This window comes from Dermacentor andersoni, chromosome 4 (assembly GCF_023375885.2).
Source record: "Dermacentor andersoni chromosome 4, qqDerAnde1_hic_scaffold, whole genome shotgun sequence".
Lineage (NCBI taxonomy): Eukaryota > Metazoa > Arthropoda > Arachnida > Ixodida > Ixodidae > Dermacentor > Dermacentor andersoni.
Window position 1 is genome coordinate 49,763,446 of NC_092817.1, and position 21,456 is coordinate 49,784,901.

The 21,456-nt window shown below is 46.8% G+C and overlaps 1 protein-coding gene across 1 annotated transcript; it reads right to left on the reverse strand.

Annotated features, from left to right (window-relative positions):
* Positions 1-251: 251 nt before the first annotated feature.
* On the reverse strand, positions 252-21,207 carry LOC126536722 (neprilysin-1-like). Its single transcript, XM_050183739.3, has 16 exons — positions 20,906-21,207; positions 18,429-18,556; positions 17,382-17,621; positions 16,305-16,382; positions 15,948-16,216; positions 14,820-14,978; positions 14,038-14,159; positions 9,996-10,224; positions 9,426-9,602; positions 8,379-8,479; positions 8,241-8,299; positions 7,194-7,245; positions 6,996-7,063; positions 4,662-4,945; positions 2,814-2,887; positions 252-415 (listed from the first exon to the last, which is right to left on the reverse strand). The coding sequence occupies exons 1-16, from the start codon at positions 20,986-20,988 to the stop codon at positions 316-318; spliced, it is 2,223 nt and encodes a 740-aa protein (XP_050039696.3). The 5' UTR covers positions 20,989-21,207; the 3' UTR covers positions 252-315.
* Between the last annotated feature and the right edge of the window lie 249 nt (positions 21,208-21,456).

Below are 21,456 nucleotides of genomic sequence, written 5' to 3' on the forward strand. Positions count from 1 at the left end.
TTTCGTTCTCTTTCCGCCTTTGTTTCTTTGTTCTTACGTTCGTTCTTTTGTTGTGCAGTGGCGTAGCCACGAGGTGGGGGGGGGGGGGGGGGGGGTGTCATGGGGCGGGGGCATCTAGGGCACTGGTCACAGGTACCTCCCCCTCTTAGGGGGAGGTACCTGTGGTTACGCCAGTGTGCGTGAGTGTGTGTGTTTGGTACATATAGTAACATAGCACGCAAGGCGTCTAAGCGATGAAATGCTGTGCTCGGTGGGATTAAAGAAACAGGTTGTATTTGTCGTGACGACACCCGCGGAGCTCTCATCGCCAGCCGTCTACCAGAACATGCATCTTCTCTGGGGGACCATGTGCGCGCTGGAAGGACATTCGTAGAGACTCTTGAACATGGGCCAGTGCGTCAGGGCCATGTTTAGCCTGCGTGGTGCACAATATAACGAAGGTCACCACTACACGCAGCACAACGAATATCTTGATAAGAATGGCGCAATGAAATGAAAAAAAAAAGAAGAGAACGGCAGGAACTATATCTCAGGATGACTGTCAACGTTAATGCGATTATCGTCGAAGCAATGTAGTGACACGCCGTATTACCACCACCAAAAGGCATCCCGCATGAGGCGGGTTCCTCTCTCGCACTTCCCTCCAGACACGCCGCACCATCTAGCGGCGCCACCACAAAGTCCCGCGTGACATGTTAGAATGTACAGGGTGTCCCACGTAACTTGTGCCAAATTTTAAAACAACATGCGAATGCCACGCAGCTGGATAGAATCAAGGTAATAGAGAGTTATAGCTCAGCGGGTTTACGGCCGGGTCAGCGGGCCCAGCTGGTGAGTGGTGACGGCACATGCGCAGTGGCGCCTACGCTATCCTGCTGGGCCCGCTAACCCGCTGGACCCGCTGAAATCTCTAATGTTGTTTGCCGTAGCTTGGCGCAAGTCAAACTATTTTTGTATGTTACCTAAATATATAACTAATTCTAAATAATTATCTTCTCGGCTATGACGCGATATTTAATTTTCTCCATTTAACACGAATCAACTTCTCAAAAGCGCACGTGTTTTGCGGGCTTGTTTTAACGCTTGTCTCTCTCTCTCTCTCTTTCTCACACACACGCACACACGCATGCACGCGCGCGCACACACACACACACACACACACACACACACACACACGCACACGCACACGCGCGCACACACACACACACACACACACACACACACACACACACACACACACACACACACACACACACACACACACACACACACACACACATACACACACACACACACACACACACGTATAGAACAATCGGAAGATCGATCGGGCATATTTTATGAGGTCATATTATTTTCCGATTGGTAGTTTTGTTCTGATTATAATATTTGGGTAGATAATATTTAGCAACTAATTATGTAAGTAGACAAAATACAAAAAATAGTCTGACATGCTCCAAGCGACGGCAAACAACATTACCTTGGTTCTGTGTAGCTACGTGGAACTCGCATATATTTTAAAAATTTGGCACAAATTAGGTGGTAGACCCTGTCTATTCAGACAAAATTGTGCGAATTTATATATGACACGGGATTGATTCCGCCCAGCACCGGAAAAATTTCGAATACTTTTTTTTTGTCATTGAAGAGTTGTATATACCCTCTGTCGCATACCCATGCAGTGGCACATGCCCAGTTACCCGAGTTCGTCTGAAAGAGGTTCATTGAAGAGTGGCACAGAGCCATCACATACCCGCTGATCCAAGTTGTTTCAAAGCCGGTTCCCTCATCACAGTCGCCCGATGCTTTACCCATTAGACCATGGACTGCCCAGTGGCCAAAGTTGGCGCGAAAGAGATTAGATAGGGTGAGACAGACAGACATAACGCAAACTGAGTGAATTTTCCAAAGAATGCTAATCGCATTAATGAACAACTGACACAAGAGCTTCCTGTCTGTAACCTCTTGTTTGCGCTTGTCCTGTTTGTGTCGCTCATTGCGTCCATCTTAAAACCAAGTTTTCTCTTCCTGTGCGTGCGTGTACCCATGTGCAAAGCGGTTGTAAATCTGGCTTCGCCACTATGTAACAACTTATGTGAAGAAACCCGCTTCACTAATTCCGTTCGTTTTACTGGGGACATGTAACTACTAACATACAACCGCTGAATACTCAATGCATGCATAGCGACGCAGCCTGTGGTGTCCTTGCAATAAGTTGATAAGTAATAATGATTTCAGCATCCATTTGGCGGACAGGTCATGTGAGAAATGTGGCACGAAGGCATCTGTTTTGAAAGTGCACGTACGAATACATGTGCGACTATCAGCTGCAACGCTTCGACGTCTGGCTGGGATGATAAACTAAGTATCCTTGGCTTACTTGGCCTACTACATAGCTGGTACCACATCCGACCCTTCGCCATGTGGCGTCAGTAACTGCCTGCCACACGTAGGACAAATCCGTCGATACATCGACGAAAAGAAAAGAAGATAGCCCGTATAATCTGTGTGCGTTTGCATTATAATGTCTTTCCCGCGCAATATAGGACCAATGGAACCTCACGAACTGTTGTAGCTTTCTTTAGAATCAAATATTTCATTTAAAAGAATGTTAGTCTACGTCGTCTCCGGGCCAGTTGCGCACAGTACACGCTTGCATTCAATGGAAGCTGCAAACAAGCAGGGCCATTGTGTTCGTTCAGAGAGTGGTGTTTTGCAGTTTCTCAACACCTCCTCGAAAAAAATGCCACCCAATCCAACGTCTCCTTTTCCTATTGCTGCTGCACAGAAATTTGACGCAACGCAGGCCTCACCTCTCCTGTGCAATGCGCTTCCCGCCTTTCTTCTGTACTTGCGCCGCGTCGCTGAAAATCCGCGTGCATACACCCTGAAAAGAGAAATGGGGGGATAAAAAAGGATTAACTCGCCCGTTTTAATTCCGCAAAACAGCGTGCTATCATGGTGAACAACGAACTGGAGGGTTTCTAAGCTGGGTTAGTTGCTCATGTCCAACACTGCGAATAGCGCAGACGACGGGACAAGTTGATGAAGAGTACCGTGAGATTGTGACATCGTATGACGTCCTCTTCCCAGTCTTGGCCCCCCACTCTCTGGTAAACGGCTCCAGTTTCATCATCAGCGTGCCGCTGCATCTGTCGCCGTTTCAAGGTCAAGTTGCTTCACCCTCTTAGCCAAAATGTAAAAAAAAAGCCAAGGGCTAAAATACGAACAAGATTAATTGCAGAAAGGCCGGAGGCTGCGTGTTCGGTTTGCATACCGCCGCTTGATGATACGCGACCTTGTCAACATAGCGTCCTTGCCACTGACGCTGGCGTCGCTTGGTCGCTGTCACCTTACATCAAAGACGTCATGCTACGTCACACAGAGGCGAACAGGACACAGCTATGGTTGCTAACCGTCCCGTATTTAGTGGGGCAGTCGTGACTTCTGACTAAATGTCCCGAGACCCGACTTAACACAGCCGGCATGGCCAAATGTCCCGACTTTTGCGTTTTTTTTCTTACTCGGCGACAATTAATAGAACAAATTTCTTTTTTATAATGCCTGACAGCTCGTTTGCACATCCTTCTCGTTTGCATGCTGTTGCATTACCATAAACATAAATGCGATTTCGTTTTGGTCTGGGTTCTAGTTCTGTTGCAGGCCGTAACTATTTACTGCAGCTCTACCGTTATTCGCAGCCATATTAGCCAAGCAACCATATCGCAATTTTTTTGTCGTGAATCGCGAAACAAGATGATTAAAAAACTTGTCCAACTTTGTTACAATATAGACTGGTGCCCTCTTGCACTGATAGGGTAGATCGTAGCCAGCCCTCTCTTCAGCTTCTCTCTCCGTGCAACCATATGATGCACTCGACTACGAAGGGAAGAGGGGGGGGGAAGAGAAGGAAGGGAGGGGGGTGCTGGGCAAGCCGCATACTATCACCAGAGTCCTGCTAATACAAAAATTTCGGGGAGGAAGCTCATGCCCGATGTGCCCCCCCCCCCCCCCTCCTCACCCGGCTAGGCCCCTGATGGGAAAAAGAGTTATCGCGTAGGTGGCAAGTGTACTTCTCCTGCCACGAGTGCTTGGTTGTTATTCTAGTAATTCTCAACCTACACTAAACCTACACTTAGCCTACAAAAAAGAAAAGGTACTAAAAATCCTATCGAATATTAAGTGCTTGGGTAATAGCTGCAGTTGGTCTTTAGTGTTATTACTTAGTCCTTAGTCTTAGTACTTAGTCCTAACTAAGTACTATAGGGAATGACCTCCACATCTGCTTGTATGAAGAGTAGCTGTTGCTCCCTTGCATAATAGTTTGTGGAATTCGGCATTTTAACTGGGAGTGCTCACGTGAGTTTCAGAAAGTAACAATCAAGCACCCCTACACTGATTTTGTTTTCCGAATTTCTAGAAAACGAATGTTTCGACTGTATTTGACTCGATGTCATGACGCACCACACAATACGCACCATCTTTCCGTCCGAAGACGAAGAACTTCGATATTTGCGCCACGGTTCACTCGTCCTTGCATTTAGTCACCACAGAGACTAACGACAGGTTTTTAGGGCTAATTGCGTGCACTCGCACTTTCGCAGGCATTCTTTTTTTTTGGTTCTTTTTGAGTGCACCGCAGTCAACCCTCAACGACTCACGTGCGCCAGCGAGAGGAAGAAGAGGTTGTCGCCGGAGAACTGCTTGATGTCCCGCAGCCGGATGTCCTTGTCGGGCCCGACGCGCGACTGGACGACCCGCTTGTACTCCCGGAAGAGCACGATGACCACCGCGCTGTCGGCGATGTGGTCGTACAGCTCGGACTCGTCCGCCAGCTTGAGCGAGCCGTGCGCGTTGCGGAAGCACTTCTCCACCTCGTTGTAGCGCGCCATCAGCGTCTCGCCCCACCAGTTGCGGTACTGCGCGCTGTCCGTGATGGTGCGGCCTGCGTGCATGCGTCGTGAGCACATTCGAAACCGAGCAGTGTCGAGAAAACACCAAAGCGGTTTTGTCTTCGGGTTGTATTTTGCGCGCCCCCTCAAACTCAGTCGCATCTGTTTCATTTTGCCAAGAAGGGCACAGGGCACTTCGTTATAGGTAGCGCGTGCCGCCAGAAGCGCGTGAATATTTTGCCTTGTTGTGGGCATATGTGCACATTGAACAAACAGGCAGGTGCGCCAATGTGCCGTCTCAGATATCATTAAGTAGCGCGCAGTTCTCTCATTCTGCGTCACATCGACAATCGCGTCAGTGTAATCCGTCGTAGTAAAGCCATTTTAGTACCGCCATTTTGTTACGGCGCACTGACCACACCACGCGAGAAACCTCGGAGGCATATCATATCACCTAGATCGCCGCTCTATGCGTAAGCCAACCATCCTTGTCACTTCATGATAAAACGTTCAGCTACATTGATCATTGTTATACAGGTGTCAGACGGGGTACTTTTGATCGGAATTGAGAGGGATCCGGATCGAATTTTTCGATCGCGACTGGCTCCTGTGCGCAGGATGAGGAAGGGAGACAATAGCGATTGATGAATTCAATCCGTATATGGCTCGATCGCAATCGGAAGTGCCCCGTGTGACTGGGATATTAAACACGTGCATTTGTCTGTTGGTATATAGCTAAATTGGCATGCACAATGTGTCTGTATATTTTTCGTTGAGCGCAGTGAACATTCTGTTTTGAGTAAGTGCTTGTATTTGTCCTCTTCGGCGTTTCGTCGTCCCAGCGTTTTTAGTTACCCCAAAAGCGACGAGTCTCATATAGACGGCTGTGACGTCTGTCGAATCCTATAGCACACTTTGATTATTTTAAAACATCTGGGGTTTTACGTGCCAAAACCACAATCAAAACACAGCTATAGAACGTGCGCTCTTTATAATTACGTGCTACTGAGACACGTTGGCTGTAGAACTCTGTAAAACGTTATAAATGTTGCCAGGTTAATACGCCATGGAAGATCATGGGAGAACGCACACTTATAGAGACTATAGTGAAAACACACAAAATGGGCGCTAACGCACCCTAACTCTTATTTTGAACGAACAACACACATTTCAAGAGATTGCATGGAATCTTACCTCCTGTTTTTAGCCTCCTACAAACGTGTGCTACACGCTCAAAATAAAGCTTATAGTTGCTAGCACCTGTCATTTGTTCTCACTCGTCTTTAGCTAAGCGGTCGAAGCGTGTGTTTTATTTATCTCTAGCCAAGGTTTGTTTCTTACCAAGGTCCTAATTATCGGACGCAACTGGATCGTTTTCGATAACACTGCATGCTGCTATACGGTCCCTTTCGACCCTCACTAAGCTCGACCTGAACTGAACACTTCGATCGCGCTCGAAGACGCATGACTGAGGCAAACATGGACCGGAGGTCAGAGGAGCTTGAAGATGATGACACGTGGTTGAGTACGGTAGGCATTGGCTCACGCACTTTTTAAAATTCTCGTATGACAGAGATATCGTATGACGAAGATACCTCTCTAAAATACTCTAGTGTTTGTCCGATCCACACAGACAACAAATGTGAAATAAGCGGCGCGTGTGGCGCAGTTCTTTGTTCGATCTATCAAGCGAACCTCGAACCAATTCAGTGTACATCTAGAACACAGAGCGGAGCCTTACGGTACGTTGGTACATACAAACTCTGGAGGGATCGACCCATAATTAAGTAGCGTAAATCTGAGAAATTAGAGCGAAATAAAATGAAAGGTACGTAAAACAAATTGAGAATAACTAGGTCAATATAAAAAAAAAACAATTTGGTGAGTATACTTCGAGAATACCGAAGTCCGTGTTATGCATGTCGAACTGGTGGTTCTTGTGCCCTGATGCTGACTGTAACATCTCATTCTTGCGCTTATTTCCGTGCAGTGAAGAGCATATATGACATTGACTGTTAAGTTAACAGATAGACATATGTCATAGCCGGCCACTATAGCCAGCCAGCCACATGCAGTGTACGCATGTGAACACATCTTTCTCACCTCGGTAGTCGATGGCCTGGAACATCTTCACGCCAATTCGCCAGCCGTACATGGGAATTGAAAACGGCCTGCACGCAGTGACAAGACGGAATTACACAACACCACGTTGCACATGTCTCAGTGATCCGCTACAGCAGTTGACGAGGTTGTAGATAAATTAGGGTCAGTGTGAGGTGTATAAACACGACGCCAACTTACAAGAACGAGTCTCCGTAATACAGCGGCGGTTCGAACAAGCTTGCAGGAATGTCTGAAAAAATACATACATAATAAAATAAAGCAGTTGTTGTGGTAAGCATAATACTGATAGAATCTGATTTTCAAGATAAACGTTTCAGTCCATGCCATAGGTGGCCGCTTCATTTTTGTTTTACAGAGCGGCAATGAACTAAAAAGATTTTGTCAGCACTGAGAAATTTTTTAGCATATTTTTGCTAGAATTTCATTCTGTACTGCTGCCCGTATTCTGGGTACCTAAACATGCCTTCCGTTCAATGTAAGTGTTATAACATTGGGATTCACCAAAGAAGCCTCTCGGTTACTGCCACACCATGTGCTAATATTATTTCCCGACAATATTTCCCGACTCTTCGTGCGAATGGAACTGGGAATTGCTCTCATTGCGAATACTCTATTCGTACGAACAAGGACTAACAGTTAAGTAAACAGTTACTTGTTGTTATTGTTTAAACAAGTTTTGTGAGCATCTTTGCAATTCTCAAAAGAAACAGTTAAAGTGAGCATCTTTGCAATTCTCAAAAGAAAAGCAAGAAATGCTTACTTCCCAACGAAATACTCTGATTGAAAGTTCTCTCATGCAGAATTTTCTTTAGTAGGCCGTTTCTAAGAAACATAGAAGGGGCTAGCTAATGTTATTACAACCTTCGACAGGGCAGTGTGAAAATCGAACTAGACAAGGATGGAATGAAACGCAGTAAAAAAAAAAAAAAATGTAAAAACCGGCGAGAAAAAATTCCTAGGGAGATTGAGATTACTCTGTTATATCCATTAGTTCGTTATAATCGGTTGAGTTTGACTAGGTAAAATGGGAGGTTTTGCTACCTAACTAGTCTATGTAGGTTCCACACAAATGCTAATCATTAAAAACCAAAGTGAATCAATGGATTTTTTTTGAAGACGTGTAAACAACAACAACAACAAAACTAGCTTTGAACTTATATTTGTTTGAGTTTATTCGTGGTCCTACAGTGTGGGCGAAAGGGAAAGGTAACGGCAACGACTCACAAAGAGCGTTGTTGTCGGCGTCGTAGAACGGGTCCTGCTGGAACACGGAGCCCTTCCACCTGAGCGAAGTAGCAGCAGCAAACTGTCAGAAATATGCGAAAGCACGCACACGCAAAATAATTTGGCACGACTCCTTACTCGAAGTCCTGGATAGTCTTGTGAGCTTGGGACTTGGCGAATTCGAAGCCAGCATTCCGGAAACTCTTGACGATCTGGCCGTACTTGTACTGCAGCTTTTTCTGCATTTCGCCATGGACGAGAAAAACAACGGCTATGGTTAGAACAAGACAGGCGCCCTAAGACAACGCATTACAACGTCACATACGACTTTCTTACACACTTGTACGATAATGTACAGCCTTACACACGCAAATTTTCTGTTCTGCGATGTGCAATGCGGTTATAGTTGCAACTAAATCTTAAATACTTCTATGGAAGGTTGATGTCTGACTCCACCTTGTCCTCTGAAAGTTTTCGAAGCGAAACGTCCTCAATTATTGTGGGCACTGTTTCCGCGCACTTTCACACCCGCGTAATCTAAAAACGCGAAATCTGACCTGTGTTTGTCGTCCCTCGCAGTCCTTATCCTCTGCGCTGTACGTCGTTTTTACCATGAATTACCAAATAGCCCAAGCACCCGCACTTGTTCACTTCATAACCTTTCTCGGTTGCTAAAAGTCCAAACATTATCGAATTCAAAAACTCCACTGTCGGTGCTACTCTATGCGTACGGCAATGGTACGCTACGAAGTATAGTGAACAGGAGCGTGAAAATAAAGAAGCCAATGCGATGAAAGACACAGTTACGACGGCAACAAGGCGTCCATAAACTTTCTCAGTAAACTATTATGCTGTACGTCGAGTAAGCTTTATTTTGCCCTCGCTCACTTTTTGTCAATGCTGTTGTTTACTTGCGCTGTCAACTTACACTTCTTGAGATGTGACGGGCATTGAGGTAAAATTTAATTCTAACCTTACTCACATTTTTGTAATACTATCGGAAGCTTCATTAATGTCTTAGCCCGTTAACCTTGTAAATTAAAATCCTGCGCTCAACTTCTGCTATCAAACGGAGTTTATTGAAAGTAATAATTTTTAAACAACTCTTAGCGTCAGCTGTACTAAGTTCTCGTAGGTGGCGCGCACTCACGAACTACGTCGACGGAGGGTCACGTGCATGCTTACCCAGGAGCGGTACCACTGTTTCATGTACTGGTACTCCTTGGTCTCGTAGGGGTAGAAGTAGTAGATGCGCATGCGCCGGAGCTTGTTGTTGAGCGTGCTCTGCTCCGTGTGAGGGTAGAACGACTTGATGGACATGCGCTTGAACGACTCCTTCAGGTTGGCGATGGCGCGGCTCGCCTGCGTGACGCACACACAAAACATGTCGTCTTCATTTATTTTTCTCATTTCGTATTTCCATTTCTTTAATAATAATAAAAAAAGGAAATAGTGAAAGGAGCTGTTAAGACAGAATGGAAAACTACGGTCGAACTAGATGCAAATAAGCGGCCCTTTTCTTTACCAGACAGGATCAAATCAACCTTTTATTGCTTCATTAATACGGTAATTATTTTAAAACAAGGAAGCCAAGTGTATGTGATAACACGTCTTAAAGCATGAAAAATGAATGAACGAATGGACCCAATAAACCTTTCATCACAATTTGGCATTTTGTTTTGCAAGAGAAGAAAGCCCAGCGAATGTGTTAACACGTATTAGGGAATGGTTTAATCAATGAACTAACGGACGGACCTCGGCCCGTTTGGTCTCGGTGTCCTTGAAGGTGACCTTGGCGGCGGTTAGCAGGAGCGGCTTGAAGTAAGGCTCCATGATGTCCAGGCAGCGGGTTCGCTTGGAGGGAGGCGGCCGCAGGGCGTGGCCATACTTGTACATGAACTGCAGTATCTTGGACTCCTTGGGCATCAGCAGCGGGCTCAGGAACTGCACCAGCCGGAACACGATGAAGTTGTTCACCGTGCCCCTGCACAGTGCGCGGAGCGGACGAGCCGTCAATCGCGCACCCAGCACGTGGTTTGAGCGCTGTATCTCGAGCAGTGCGCCAGCAAGAAGCGGTATAACCACTTGCGATGTAAGCAACAGCAAATCTACGCGGTCGACATAGAATTGAAAGCGAGCACGAAAACTGGCGTCAATCATGAGAGAACAACGTGACAGCGTCTTGAAAAATAGTACAAGTATCGGAGAATGGCACAGCAGGTAACGTGTCCGTTACGCCACAGGCCTAGTCGGAGTCGCGGGTAAAAAATACGACATGGGAATATACCGCATTTCCTTCTGTAAACATTCATGAATACTTTAAGAGTTCCTCGATTGCCGATCAACGAGATTTTCACGTGTTTCTCGTTCTCGCAGTTTATAGTCTGTCTTATAGCGTATTTTTTTTTTCTTTGTATTTCTTATCGTTAAAATCGTAGAAGTTGCAGTAGTTGTTAGGGCGTCTGTGCATATTGTGTACAAAAGAGTTGCGGCGGAGAGAATATATAGTTTGGGTAAAAAAGCCTTGAGCTTCACACCATGCCGAAAGCGCCAATAAAGGGACAAGTGCCATTAAACTGTTAACGACTGTAGAAGAAAAGTTGTTATTTTCTATGTACGCTGACATAATCTCAAGTAGAAGAAATACCACGAAATGTCGACGTATGCACGGTGTCACAGTGTACGGCCTATCAGGCGCACACCACCAAGAGAAAATGAACGAAAACTGTTGAAATGTGTGCAGAGGCACTCTTCTCAACTACGCCTGTATTCCGTCTGTCATTTCTGTGGTGTTTAACATTTTTAACAGTGTTCATAGAAATTGTCACTAACACTTTCTGTGTTGTACAGTCCTACCCTACTTCTTTTCTTCTTCTGTAGAAGGAATTATTTCGCAAGGAACCGTGCTAAAATCGTACGCTCTCTGTGTCACCGTAGAGCTCCGATGTCTTTGTCAACGAACCTTTTTCGCTACCCTTTGACTGCATGGAGTCACAAAATGACAATTCGTATTACTAATATTCGTTGAGATAAGAGATGTGCCAACTGGGGAATGAGGCGCATGCACAATGGTAACATATCATATAGATCAATAATTTTGCGCACCCAACCAGCAAGCTAACTTCAACCTTTGCACAACAACATACAGGTGAAGCAGAATTTTTCATCTTTTGCTTTGCAGCAAAGCTTAACTACATAAAAGTGAGCTCGCGGGCTCTGTAATTTCGAGTCAGTGATTCTCCCTCCCTTACCCCTTGTGTTTTCTGAATGCACGCCCTTGACGCGTAACTGTGTGTGTGTGTGTGTGTGTGTGTGTGTGTGTGTGTGAGTGAGTGTGTGTGTGTATTTGTGTGTGTGTGTTTGTGTGTGTGTGTTTGTGTGTGTGTGTGTTTGTGTGTGTTTGTGTGTGTGTGTGCGCGCGCGCGTGTGCGTGTGTGCGTGTGTGCGTGTGCGTGCGTGTTTAAACCGGTTAATTTGCGTACAAACGAGTTACGAAGAAATAAATACATTCGCGTGCCTCCGGTTTCCACAAACACGAGCGGTGCATTTGGAGAGACAAGTTCGCTTGGGTTAGAACTACTTCGAACCATTTTCTTTTGCATTATGCGTGCACTATTGCACTATGCAATATGAACTATGCGTACACATCGCCCGTACAAGGCTCCATAATTTCTCCAAACATAGACAAGGTGGCTTGTTTACTACACAGGTAACACCGGGATAACTTACTGCATGAAAACTTACTGCATAATGCGTAGAAATGGGGAGAAAATGAGGGCTCACTAATTATTTATGAAGCTCATAATTAAGCAGAAACGTCAAGTTTTCCCCGCAGGTGCCTGATAACACGGCCCCTGCTTCCACTGAATATTGACACGTGTACTTATCGTTATCGGGCGACCACGTTTCGCCGCTTAACAACTGTAATCGCACAGCGACGGACGCGCCTTCATGTATCCGACGTTTCTGGAAAGTTATCGATGCTTCTACCCGGCTGTCTGTTGTCGCCGAACCTTGTGTTATCTGATTTCATCGCGTAACGCGAATGGTGTAGAACTTTGTGGAAGGCACGCGGGTCCAAACGATTAGTCTGGAACGTTCGACGACTGCTCTATAAAAGCCGACGCGCTTGACCCGCTGATCAGATTTTCGACGAGCGCCGACTGTGTTCGCCGCTTTCGTTGTGCTATAAGTGTAGCCTGTTTTGTGGGCACAGGTTCGCCCAATAAAATCTAGTTTTGCCTTTCACAGTATTGCCACTGTGTTCTTAACGTCACCACCACGTGACAATATGAACTCGGTATCCCGCACAGTCCCCTCTGGGAAACAGCGTTTAACGGCCGTATAACATTTTTGAACACTTGCTTAAGAATTTTTGCAATACTCGTAATCAACTGGTGGTATTGAAACTGCCCACATCACTCATGGGATGCACCATATCTACTTGAAATGGTATTTTTTGTGGCACGACAGCTTGTTTCGGGACGTGGGGCAGACTTCCTACGCGGTTCATAAAACATGCTCGCATAGCTCTGGCACGCTTATCAATTTTTATTCATTTAGCCCTTACCGTGTCGCCCCCCCCCCCTCTCTCCGCAGGTTCTCTAAATATAAAGCTGGTGAACGACGTAGCACTTTCAAGACATCGTAAAAATATGCGTATAACATTTCTGAGCGCTTATATAGTCGCAATAACAGCTTCGATGTCTAAAAAGCAGATAAGTATGTAGTGCGGACAGCGAGCAGAACTCGGTAAACATCGCGTGGCATTTTTAATAAAACGCACCGCCGGACTATTTGTGTATGCATGTTCATAGCTGAAAATTGAGGACGAAAACAAGGAGGGACAGACTGGAACAGATGTTGATCAGTTGTTGAGAACCTGTTTGGTAGTCTCTCTCATCCCGTCATGAGTTCGTGGTCGCATTTTAGGTCTCACATTTGTAGCGGCGTGATTGGAGATCTCGGTCGAATACAACTTTTTTTCTGGCATTCCATTACAATAAATGTTCCACCCTAATTTTCTCCAGGAGTGCCTGCGCAAACTGCTTCACAAACGAATAATTATTTTAATTCAAACGCTATAGAGACAGTCTAGTATTGCATAAACTCGCGAATAATAGGCAAGCACGCGAAACAAAGTCCGCTCTTATTTCATTAAGTTGTCGCTGTCTGGGCTTTGCCGTGGAAAATTTGCACGAAATCACAATCGTACTGCGGAAGTAACAGCAGTCAGTGGAGGTGTACAGCACAAACGACAACACGCTTATTGGATAGTGCAGTCAGTTCTGTACTGTTCCTGAACACAACAGGTTCCCTGAGCATAAGCGGTACCCTAATCCCTGACGCAGCGTCAGCGACGGTCAGTGAGCACCGACTCCGCGCACAGTGTACAGTTGAGCTGACCACAGGTACAGTTCAGTGAGCCAGTTCGGCGAGCCACATAACTATTCCCGCGCCAAAACACCGTGCGCTGCATCGAACTTTCGCAAGAGGCACGTATGATTTCGTAGAATTTCGGCAACGACGACCCTGGGCGGGATCTGTTGTCGAAGCGATTCGGAACGGTTCCTGCATGAAGTTCCGGTTCAGGTTCGGTTACAAGATGTCGGGATAAATGTAGGTTCGGTTCGATTTCGGTTCAGCGGAAAATAACGGTTCAGCTCCGACTTGCATGTTCAGTTCCGGTTCGGTTCGACAGCATGCTCAGCAATTCAGCCGATGGCGCGGGTCATGCAATTTCTCGCAAACGAAGCATAATTGCGTACACGTCACAAAGATGTACAGACGCGCTTACCATTCGGTTGTCTTGAGAGACTTGAGGAACCGCGAGAAGTACTTCTCGGAGCGAAGTGCCACTTCGTCCTCGGGCGACATGTTCTCGCCGAGCACATTGCTCAGGTACATGTAGATGTTCCACTGCGTCGTTAAAAGAGAAAAAGAAAGGGAGAACACGTGACCTGGCCTTTGTCTAAGAGAATTCACGCCAGTAAACCGCTACAAACTCGTTTGCTCGTTTCACGTTTGAGCGCAGCAGCAACGATAGAAACTAACACTCAGAATGCATTCTCACCAAATTAACATGATGTCCACGTATTGCATGCACACTCGACACGGTGGTTCAGTGGCTATGGCGTCCTGCTTCTGAGCAAGAGGTCGAAGGTTCGATTGCCGACCGGGACGGTAGCATTTCGAAGAGGATGAAATGCGAAAACGCTCTTGTCCGCTCATTTTTAGGCGCACGTTAGAAAACTCATGATGATCGAAATTAACCCGGAGACCCCGACTATACACCGGCTCTCAATGCTCGTGTGTGTTTTGGAACGTTGAACTCCGCAATTTGATTTCATTTCACATATGCTATGCTACGTTCGTAGGCGATGGTTGGTTGCTTGCTTGCTTGCTTGTTTGAGTCAATTGAATGAGTGAAGGAGCGAGTCAGTAAGTCAGTCAGTGAGTCGTCCGGGTGGGTCAGTCCCTACGGGATCGGTTGAGTAGTTATTAAAGAGGGTACTATAGGTTCATCAAAAAGAAACGACAATACTAGTTATTATTTAACAAAGGGAGCAATGCGGTTACCTTGTCCAGGAACAACGAGCCGAGCTTGACCTTCTTGTAGTACGGCGCCCGTGCCCGAGAGCTGGTGGTGCCTTTGGACAACATCTGCTCCAGCTTGAAGATGCGCCCCGTCTCGTTCACGTTGTCGAAGCCCAGATTGATGGCCAGGTCGCGGATCGCCTGAGGTTAGGCACAACATCGCGCGTTTTGGCTCAAGAGTTTCACATTGTCATGTAGTTACTACGTATATGTGATATGCCGGATGTAAAATATAGAGATTGTGATTTTTTTTAATATAACCATGCCTACTCGTACTAGCATACATTCACCCTTATACGAGTCATAACGAGGCAAAACAACTCGAGCGTACCACTGGTTAAAACCAGTAGTATCAGGAGTCTAGGACGTGCCGTAAGACAAGTGACATATTTAGGTCACTGAGTTCATTTTTAAATGCCTAGTTTGGTGGCGGAAGCGCATCAGACTTCTCGTGTTCTTTACTTGCCAAAGAAAATTAGAGTAGCAGCCATTTTTCAACAATATGTTTAATGTCCATCAAATTTAAAGATTGGCATTGAAGCTGCTTTGTGGCGAGTGAAAATGGTCTTATGGATGCAAAATGCGCCGGCTACGAGTTCGCGAAAAATAACTTAAAAGTCGCGTAAACACTACAGGCGCCGGTTTTTGACGAGACAGGAGAGAAATATATTGACCAATGATATAAGCACGTGGGCTAGATATGTGAAACTAACATGCTATCAGTGTAGTAATATCTGTCAGGCTTCGGTCCATGTACCACTGTTCCTTCCAGGATTCCCGCAGTAATTTTCTTCACGGCAACTTCTAACGGAACTAATAGAAACTATGACAAACTAAACCTCTGCCAAAAGGTCACGTGCAAATCACCACGATAATGATCTTCATCAGCTTGTCCTTGTCCTATATTAAGCGCACTACGTCCACCACTAAGCTGTGAACTTTTCAGCTCATTCCCTGCATCCACCATTGTGCTCCCCTTCGCTTGGCGTCCATTACATTATGCTTACATAACGCGACTACCACATCTGTTGCTGCGCTAGCAACGCGCCTTGTCCAAGCCCACTTTCTGGCGCCGTGTCATCAACGTGCGTACTCTGCACTCTCCCTAACCTGCAGGTATTCTCGCTGGAAATCGGCGTCGTCGAAGAGGGCGCGCGGCGCCGTCAGTTCGGGCTCGTCCAGGTGGACGATCATGCGCTGGCGGTTCTCGAGGTCGACGTCCTTGCGCACGGTGATGAGCGGGAAGAACCAGAAGTTGCGGCCCACGCGCGAAGCCAGCGTGTGCGGCTCCAGGTCGAAGCTCTTGGGCAGGAAGAACGGTTTGTGGTTGTACGTCATGTCGGCGAACACGCTCTGCAACTGCTCCTTGGCGTCCGTCACTGCGAGAAATAAAAGAAAGAATAAAAAATGAAGCCGGTCGCAACACGTCTGAGCGACGCGGACGGTACGCCATCGCGGTGCACCTACCTCCCTGCATGCACTCCTGGAACAGGTTCACTCCGTAACGCAGGTAGAAGTTGTCCGTGGGTTTCATGTTGGCGTGCCCTGGAAGACGACGAGACCTTGAGCCAATGTCTGTGCTACTAGGGCAGCCTAAGAGAGCAACTCTTGTTCGTCGAATTTTAGCGCGGCATTGCCTTTTATATCTAGCGGTTTTACAATTGTTTTAGTCAGTTCACGCGAGAATCAGTCGCGCCAAGGTTTCGATGCGAGTTGCTGCAGGCACATATGTGCTACTCTGCGCTGATGAGTATCTCTATAAAAGCAAGCAGACAAAGCAAGCAGACAAACGAAGAACTCAGCGCCCTTCCACTCTGTGAAGAAGGAAGACCAGCGAAGTTGTGCATGTGGGCCCCTTAATGGCGAACTGCACCTCCACCGCGGGTCGGCCCGGCATTGCACTATCTTCGGGATCAGCCCACGTATGGGGAGTGCTTAACGCTTGCTTCACCTCCGCCGCGGGTCGGCCCGGCATTGCACTATCTTCGGGATCGGTCCACGTAAAGGGAATGCCTAACGCCTGCTTCACCTCCGTCGCGGGTCGACCCGGCATTGCATTATCTCTGGGATCGGCCCACGTATGGGTAGTTTTTTTCCTTACCGCGCCAAGAACGACACGAAAATTTTCTTGAACAGTAGAGGTACACAGCTTCGCTGTAAAATGATTACGTAACCTCCAGAAGCATAGCTATCCTGCTCAGCAACTGCAACAAAGATAATCGCCGAAAGTTGGTCTACAAGTTCTTCGCATAACCTTGCCCATTGTCAATGCTCGATCGTGATTTTTTTCACCGATGCTCTGACCGAGGCCGAAACAGTTCCCGCTACAGACGTAGTGCCCACGAGACTTATTGTGTCCACTGTACACACTAAACAATCTCGGAACTGCACCCTACCGTCACTTGTGGAACATTGTTCCTAGGTGATTTCAGAAGTAATCTGTGCAAAATTCGAGCACGTTATTCTCTTTCTTCGTGCACAAAAACATGGCAAACTTATTCGTATCCAAGCCAGCAGGCAACGTAGAGAGGCACGCCCACTCACAGTTGGCGAGCACCTCCTCGACAGCGGCCCTGAGCTGCTCCTGCGCGCCCTGCGTGATGGGGTACTTGGAGGCTGAGTTGGCCACGCTCACGTGGTAGCCCTTGCACGCGTACGTGTAGAAGTCGTCACACGGTTCGCGGCTCCACTCCACGTAGCCCATGACGCGACGGGCTTGCTCGAAGCACGTGGCGTTCTCGCAGAACACTGCGTTCTGCAGGTTCACCGGTGCTTTGTTCACGGCTGCAAAAAACGAAGGCACGATGGAAGTTTGCGCCTGCGTGGTGAAGACTTTCGCGACAGAAAGAGCCTGCGAACGGTATCTGTATGTTTAGCTATGTAACTTTATTACGTAGAGGTCACGCGGGCACTGGGCGCACGGCAGTTGACAAAGATCCCCAAATGCTATGTAGCCTAAACAACTCTAACAACCCGCATACACAAGCACGTCGCATGACTGGTACGTACCCTACAGGCATACGAATCGAATTTCTGCGTACGTTCTGCGGATCTTCATTACTTTGATTGTGCACAGAATAAACACAAACAAGTACAACAAGAGAAGCGTTATTGGCACTGATACTCGCTATAGTCTCTGTATGTATTCAACACAAGTATATAACGTTACCTTAACATTCGCTCTCTCATGTACGCGCGCTTCGGAAACACAAGCGTGCAATTTTTACGCACGCAACACACAAAGCCGCGATCGCCATGGTCTCGACTCTATACCACACGCCTCCACCAGGTGTCACGTGCAAGTGGCGGTGCTCAGGCCGGTAGGAAATACGACGAGCAAGAATAAACTGCGAACACTTTATTGCGCAAACTTGGTCCCTGAAAAAAAAAAAAGAAGAAGCAAAGCACAAATTCGTCGGTGGCCAAAGCAGCACGCGTGGTAGGAGGTCGTCGAATCTTATGCCGGTTCTTGTGTGTGGCAGCTTTTAGCTTCGATACACGCGTCACCGAATATTCTAGATGCGCTCGAGCCGACGGCGGGCATTCTAGAACGCCCGCCACAATCGATCGTCTATTCAATAATGAACTCACGGTTTGTCTGCAGCGTGAGCACCACGAAGAGTGTGAGGGACAAAACGATGAGGAGCACCAGGCAGATGCTGCTGATGAGCCCGACCTCGATCTTGCGCCGGTTCGGACTCTCCTCGATTATGTCGAGCCTACGCTCGCAGAAAAAAAAAAAGAAGAAAGTGCAATTGCAAGAACAGCTTCTGTAATCGTCTTCATATGTAAAAAAAAGTATTGCTGGATATTTCAGGCTATCTAGTGCGAGATGTGAGCAGAGTTGGTCACATGACCTGATTCCAGCCGCGCCAATTTTCTTATACAGGGTGTTTCAGCTAACATTAACCAGAATTAAAAAAAAAAATATGCCGATGCACTCTAAGACGACGCGACCAAATGCATGTTGCTCACTTTTGTATGTAGTGTGTCACGCTGTATTTTTGTATTTTGCTTAACTAGATAATTAGTCAAGAAAGTTAACCAACTTCTGAAGCAACGAAGCTAGGAAGAAAGATTCCAATTAGAAAGTTGCAGAGCGCTTTGCAAAACGTCTGACTAGGCCGTTTCTAACTTTCTATCTATTAAGTATTAGTGTTTTTCACCTTACTGCGGATGCCCGCGAAATACAAAAAACAAAAAAATACCACGTGACATACCCACTTGCACGCCGTGATTGCAGCGCTCCCAAACTGTCCGCGCACGAACGAACATAGCGTCTAGCAGGGTTGTGCTGCCGCTTAAAAGGCGACAGCGCAGGGACGATAGCGTTGGCTGTGCTTCCTTACACCAGCGATGTGTTTACCTCGCGGCGTTTCATGATAGCGATAAGCAGACGCAGCGGCAGTACACCCGGCTAATTGCTATTTGCGTTTGTGCGCGGACAGTTTGGGAGCGCTGCGATTACGGCGCGCAAGCGAGTATGTCACGTGGTATTCTTTTTTTTTGTATTTCGCGGGCATCCGCAATAAGCTGAAAAACACTAATACTTAATAGATATAAAGTTAAAAGCTGTCTAATCAGACGCTTTGCAAAGCGCTCTACAACTTTCTAATTGGATTTCTTTCCTAACTTCGTTACTTCAGAAGATGGTTAATTAATCTTGACTAATTACATAATTAAGCAAAATAAAGAAAGATTGCGTGACACACTGCATACAGAAGTGAGCAACATGCATTTGGTCACGTCGTCTTAGAGTGCATCGGCATATTTTAAAACTCTGGCTAAAGTTAGCTGAAACACACTGTATATTTTTTGTGAAATCTAAATAAACATTCACCGAATTCCTGAAGCTTAGGGCTGCCCCAGCTGCGATCCATTCGAACCCTAAAGTTCAACAGCGTTCAAATGAAAACAAAGAAAGTAATATGCTTCATTGTATTTCTCAAAAGCAATCAAGTGAATATGATTTGCATGATTCACTGAATGACACTACTCTTCTATTAGCATTGGCAACACAATAAATATATTTGGCGTAGTCATATATAAACAATTAAATTAAATGCTAGATTAATTAGTATAATTGTTTTAATTACACGCTCATTGTTGCAATGGTTCTGGAAGTAGTAGAACTAAGCTGGTATTTCAACCAATGCCCATGAACATATGTAGCCTTGGCATGGGTCCCCTTTATTTTGACAGCCGATAAGAGCGGCGCGAAATTAGTCGAGAAGCTGCCTCATCAAGTGCGCATGTGTGTAAGCAAGCCGAGATCGAGATAGGTTATGCCGACGTTTTAGATCCACGAAATTATGTTACCTTGAGGACACGTTCACAAATTTAAAGGGTCTTAAAAAATCGTAAGCTATCAGCACTATTTAGTCGCCAGACGTGATGGCGTACACAGAGTTCTCTCCACAAAAGATTGCTAATAAGGAAACCGCGGACCAAGGATGAGACCAAAGGAACGAAATAGACCAACGTAGGCTGCAGTGATTGCTTTGCTTACTTCACATCCTTTTTTTTTTCTCTTTCTGAAAGCTAGAAACAACGTCTGAGCTGATGTTGAACACGGTTGAGCACGTGGAACGTTGCGGCGACGAGCAGCAAACCAGGAAGCAGTGATTTACTTGGCGTATCGACAATAGGCTTCCACGAAAATGCTACGGCATCCACAGCGGTGTAACTTCCATAGCACGCACCAAGCGTAAGTAACATCTGAGTGTAAGATTCAATTAGAACATGCTACTTCGATTTGTCCCAAGTGACACCTCGCAGGCGAACAGGCGAACGTAGTGACGAGCGTAAAAAACAAACAAAGAAAAACGAGCAAGCGAGGTGTGAATAAAGCGAACAGCGTGTTCCTTCTGTCAGTTCGCTAACAAAACGACGAGCACGGCGAAGTGCCCGCGGATCTTGTGTGTCACCATAGGATGCGTGTCACCTCGCAGGGTTCCGTCAGGCTAGCTCTCACGCTCCTGCACAGGCTCTTACAGTTCGCCCAGTGTTTCCGGCACGCGCGGACGCTCCCGTGATTCAGCGAAGCGAGAGCAGCGAGGTTCCCTTACCATGACCGAGGGCGCGGCCTGGTCGACGTCGTCGCGTTGGTGCTGGTGGTTGTGGTGCGCCGCTCCGTGGTCAGCGTGGACATGGCGGCGGCGGGTGGTTCTCTGTTCTCGCTGCAGGTCCGAGTGGCTCCGCGCGGGCAGCGCCTTGGTGACTGGGTTCCCCCCGTGGGCTACATGCGCGGCGGGCTCAGCGAGGCTCGCAGGGGGGGTTCCGAAGCGGCGCTCGCGATGCCGGCGGCCACCCCCTCACTGCGCCACTGTCACTGCGCGCGCCGGGGCCATCCACGACAACGTGCGGCCGAAGGAAGACGACGAAGGTCAGTGCGAAATTCTAATTACCTCTTTCCTTACTGTTCCTATTGTAATTTTTTTCTAAATCACTTCTATTCGAAATTGTTCAATGAATTAAAAAAATTAAGATTACATAATGGGGTTTTACGTGCCACAACTACTTTCTGATTATGAGGCACGCAGTAGTGGAGGACTCCGGACATTTGGGCCACCTGGGGTTCCTTAACGTGAACCTAAACCTAAGAACACGGTTGTTTTCG

What these genes read in the sequence shown, in the direction of transcription:
- LOC126536722 (XM_050183739.3), bottom strand. Translation starts at nt 20,988, where the DNA reads ATGTCCACGCTGACCACGGAGCGGCGCACCACAACCACCAGCACCAAC. An exon ending in TCCAGCGAGAATACCTGCAG is followed by an intron (nt 14,979 to 15,947) that starts GTTAGGGAGAGT and finishes GCCTAACCTCAG; the next exon opens with GCGATCCGCGACCTGGCCAT. An exon ending in GCTCGTTGTTCCTGGACAAG is followed by an intron (nt 14,160 to 14,819) that starts GTAACCGCATTG and finishes TTAACGACGCAG; the next exon opens with TGGAACATCTACATGTACCT.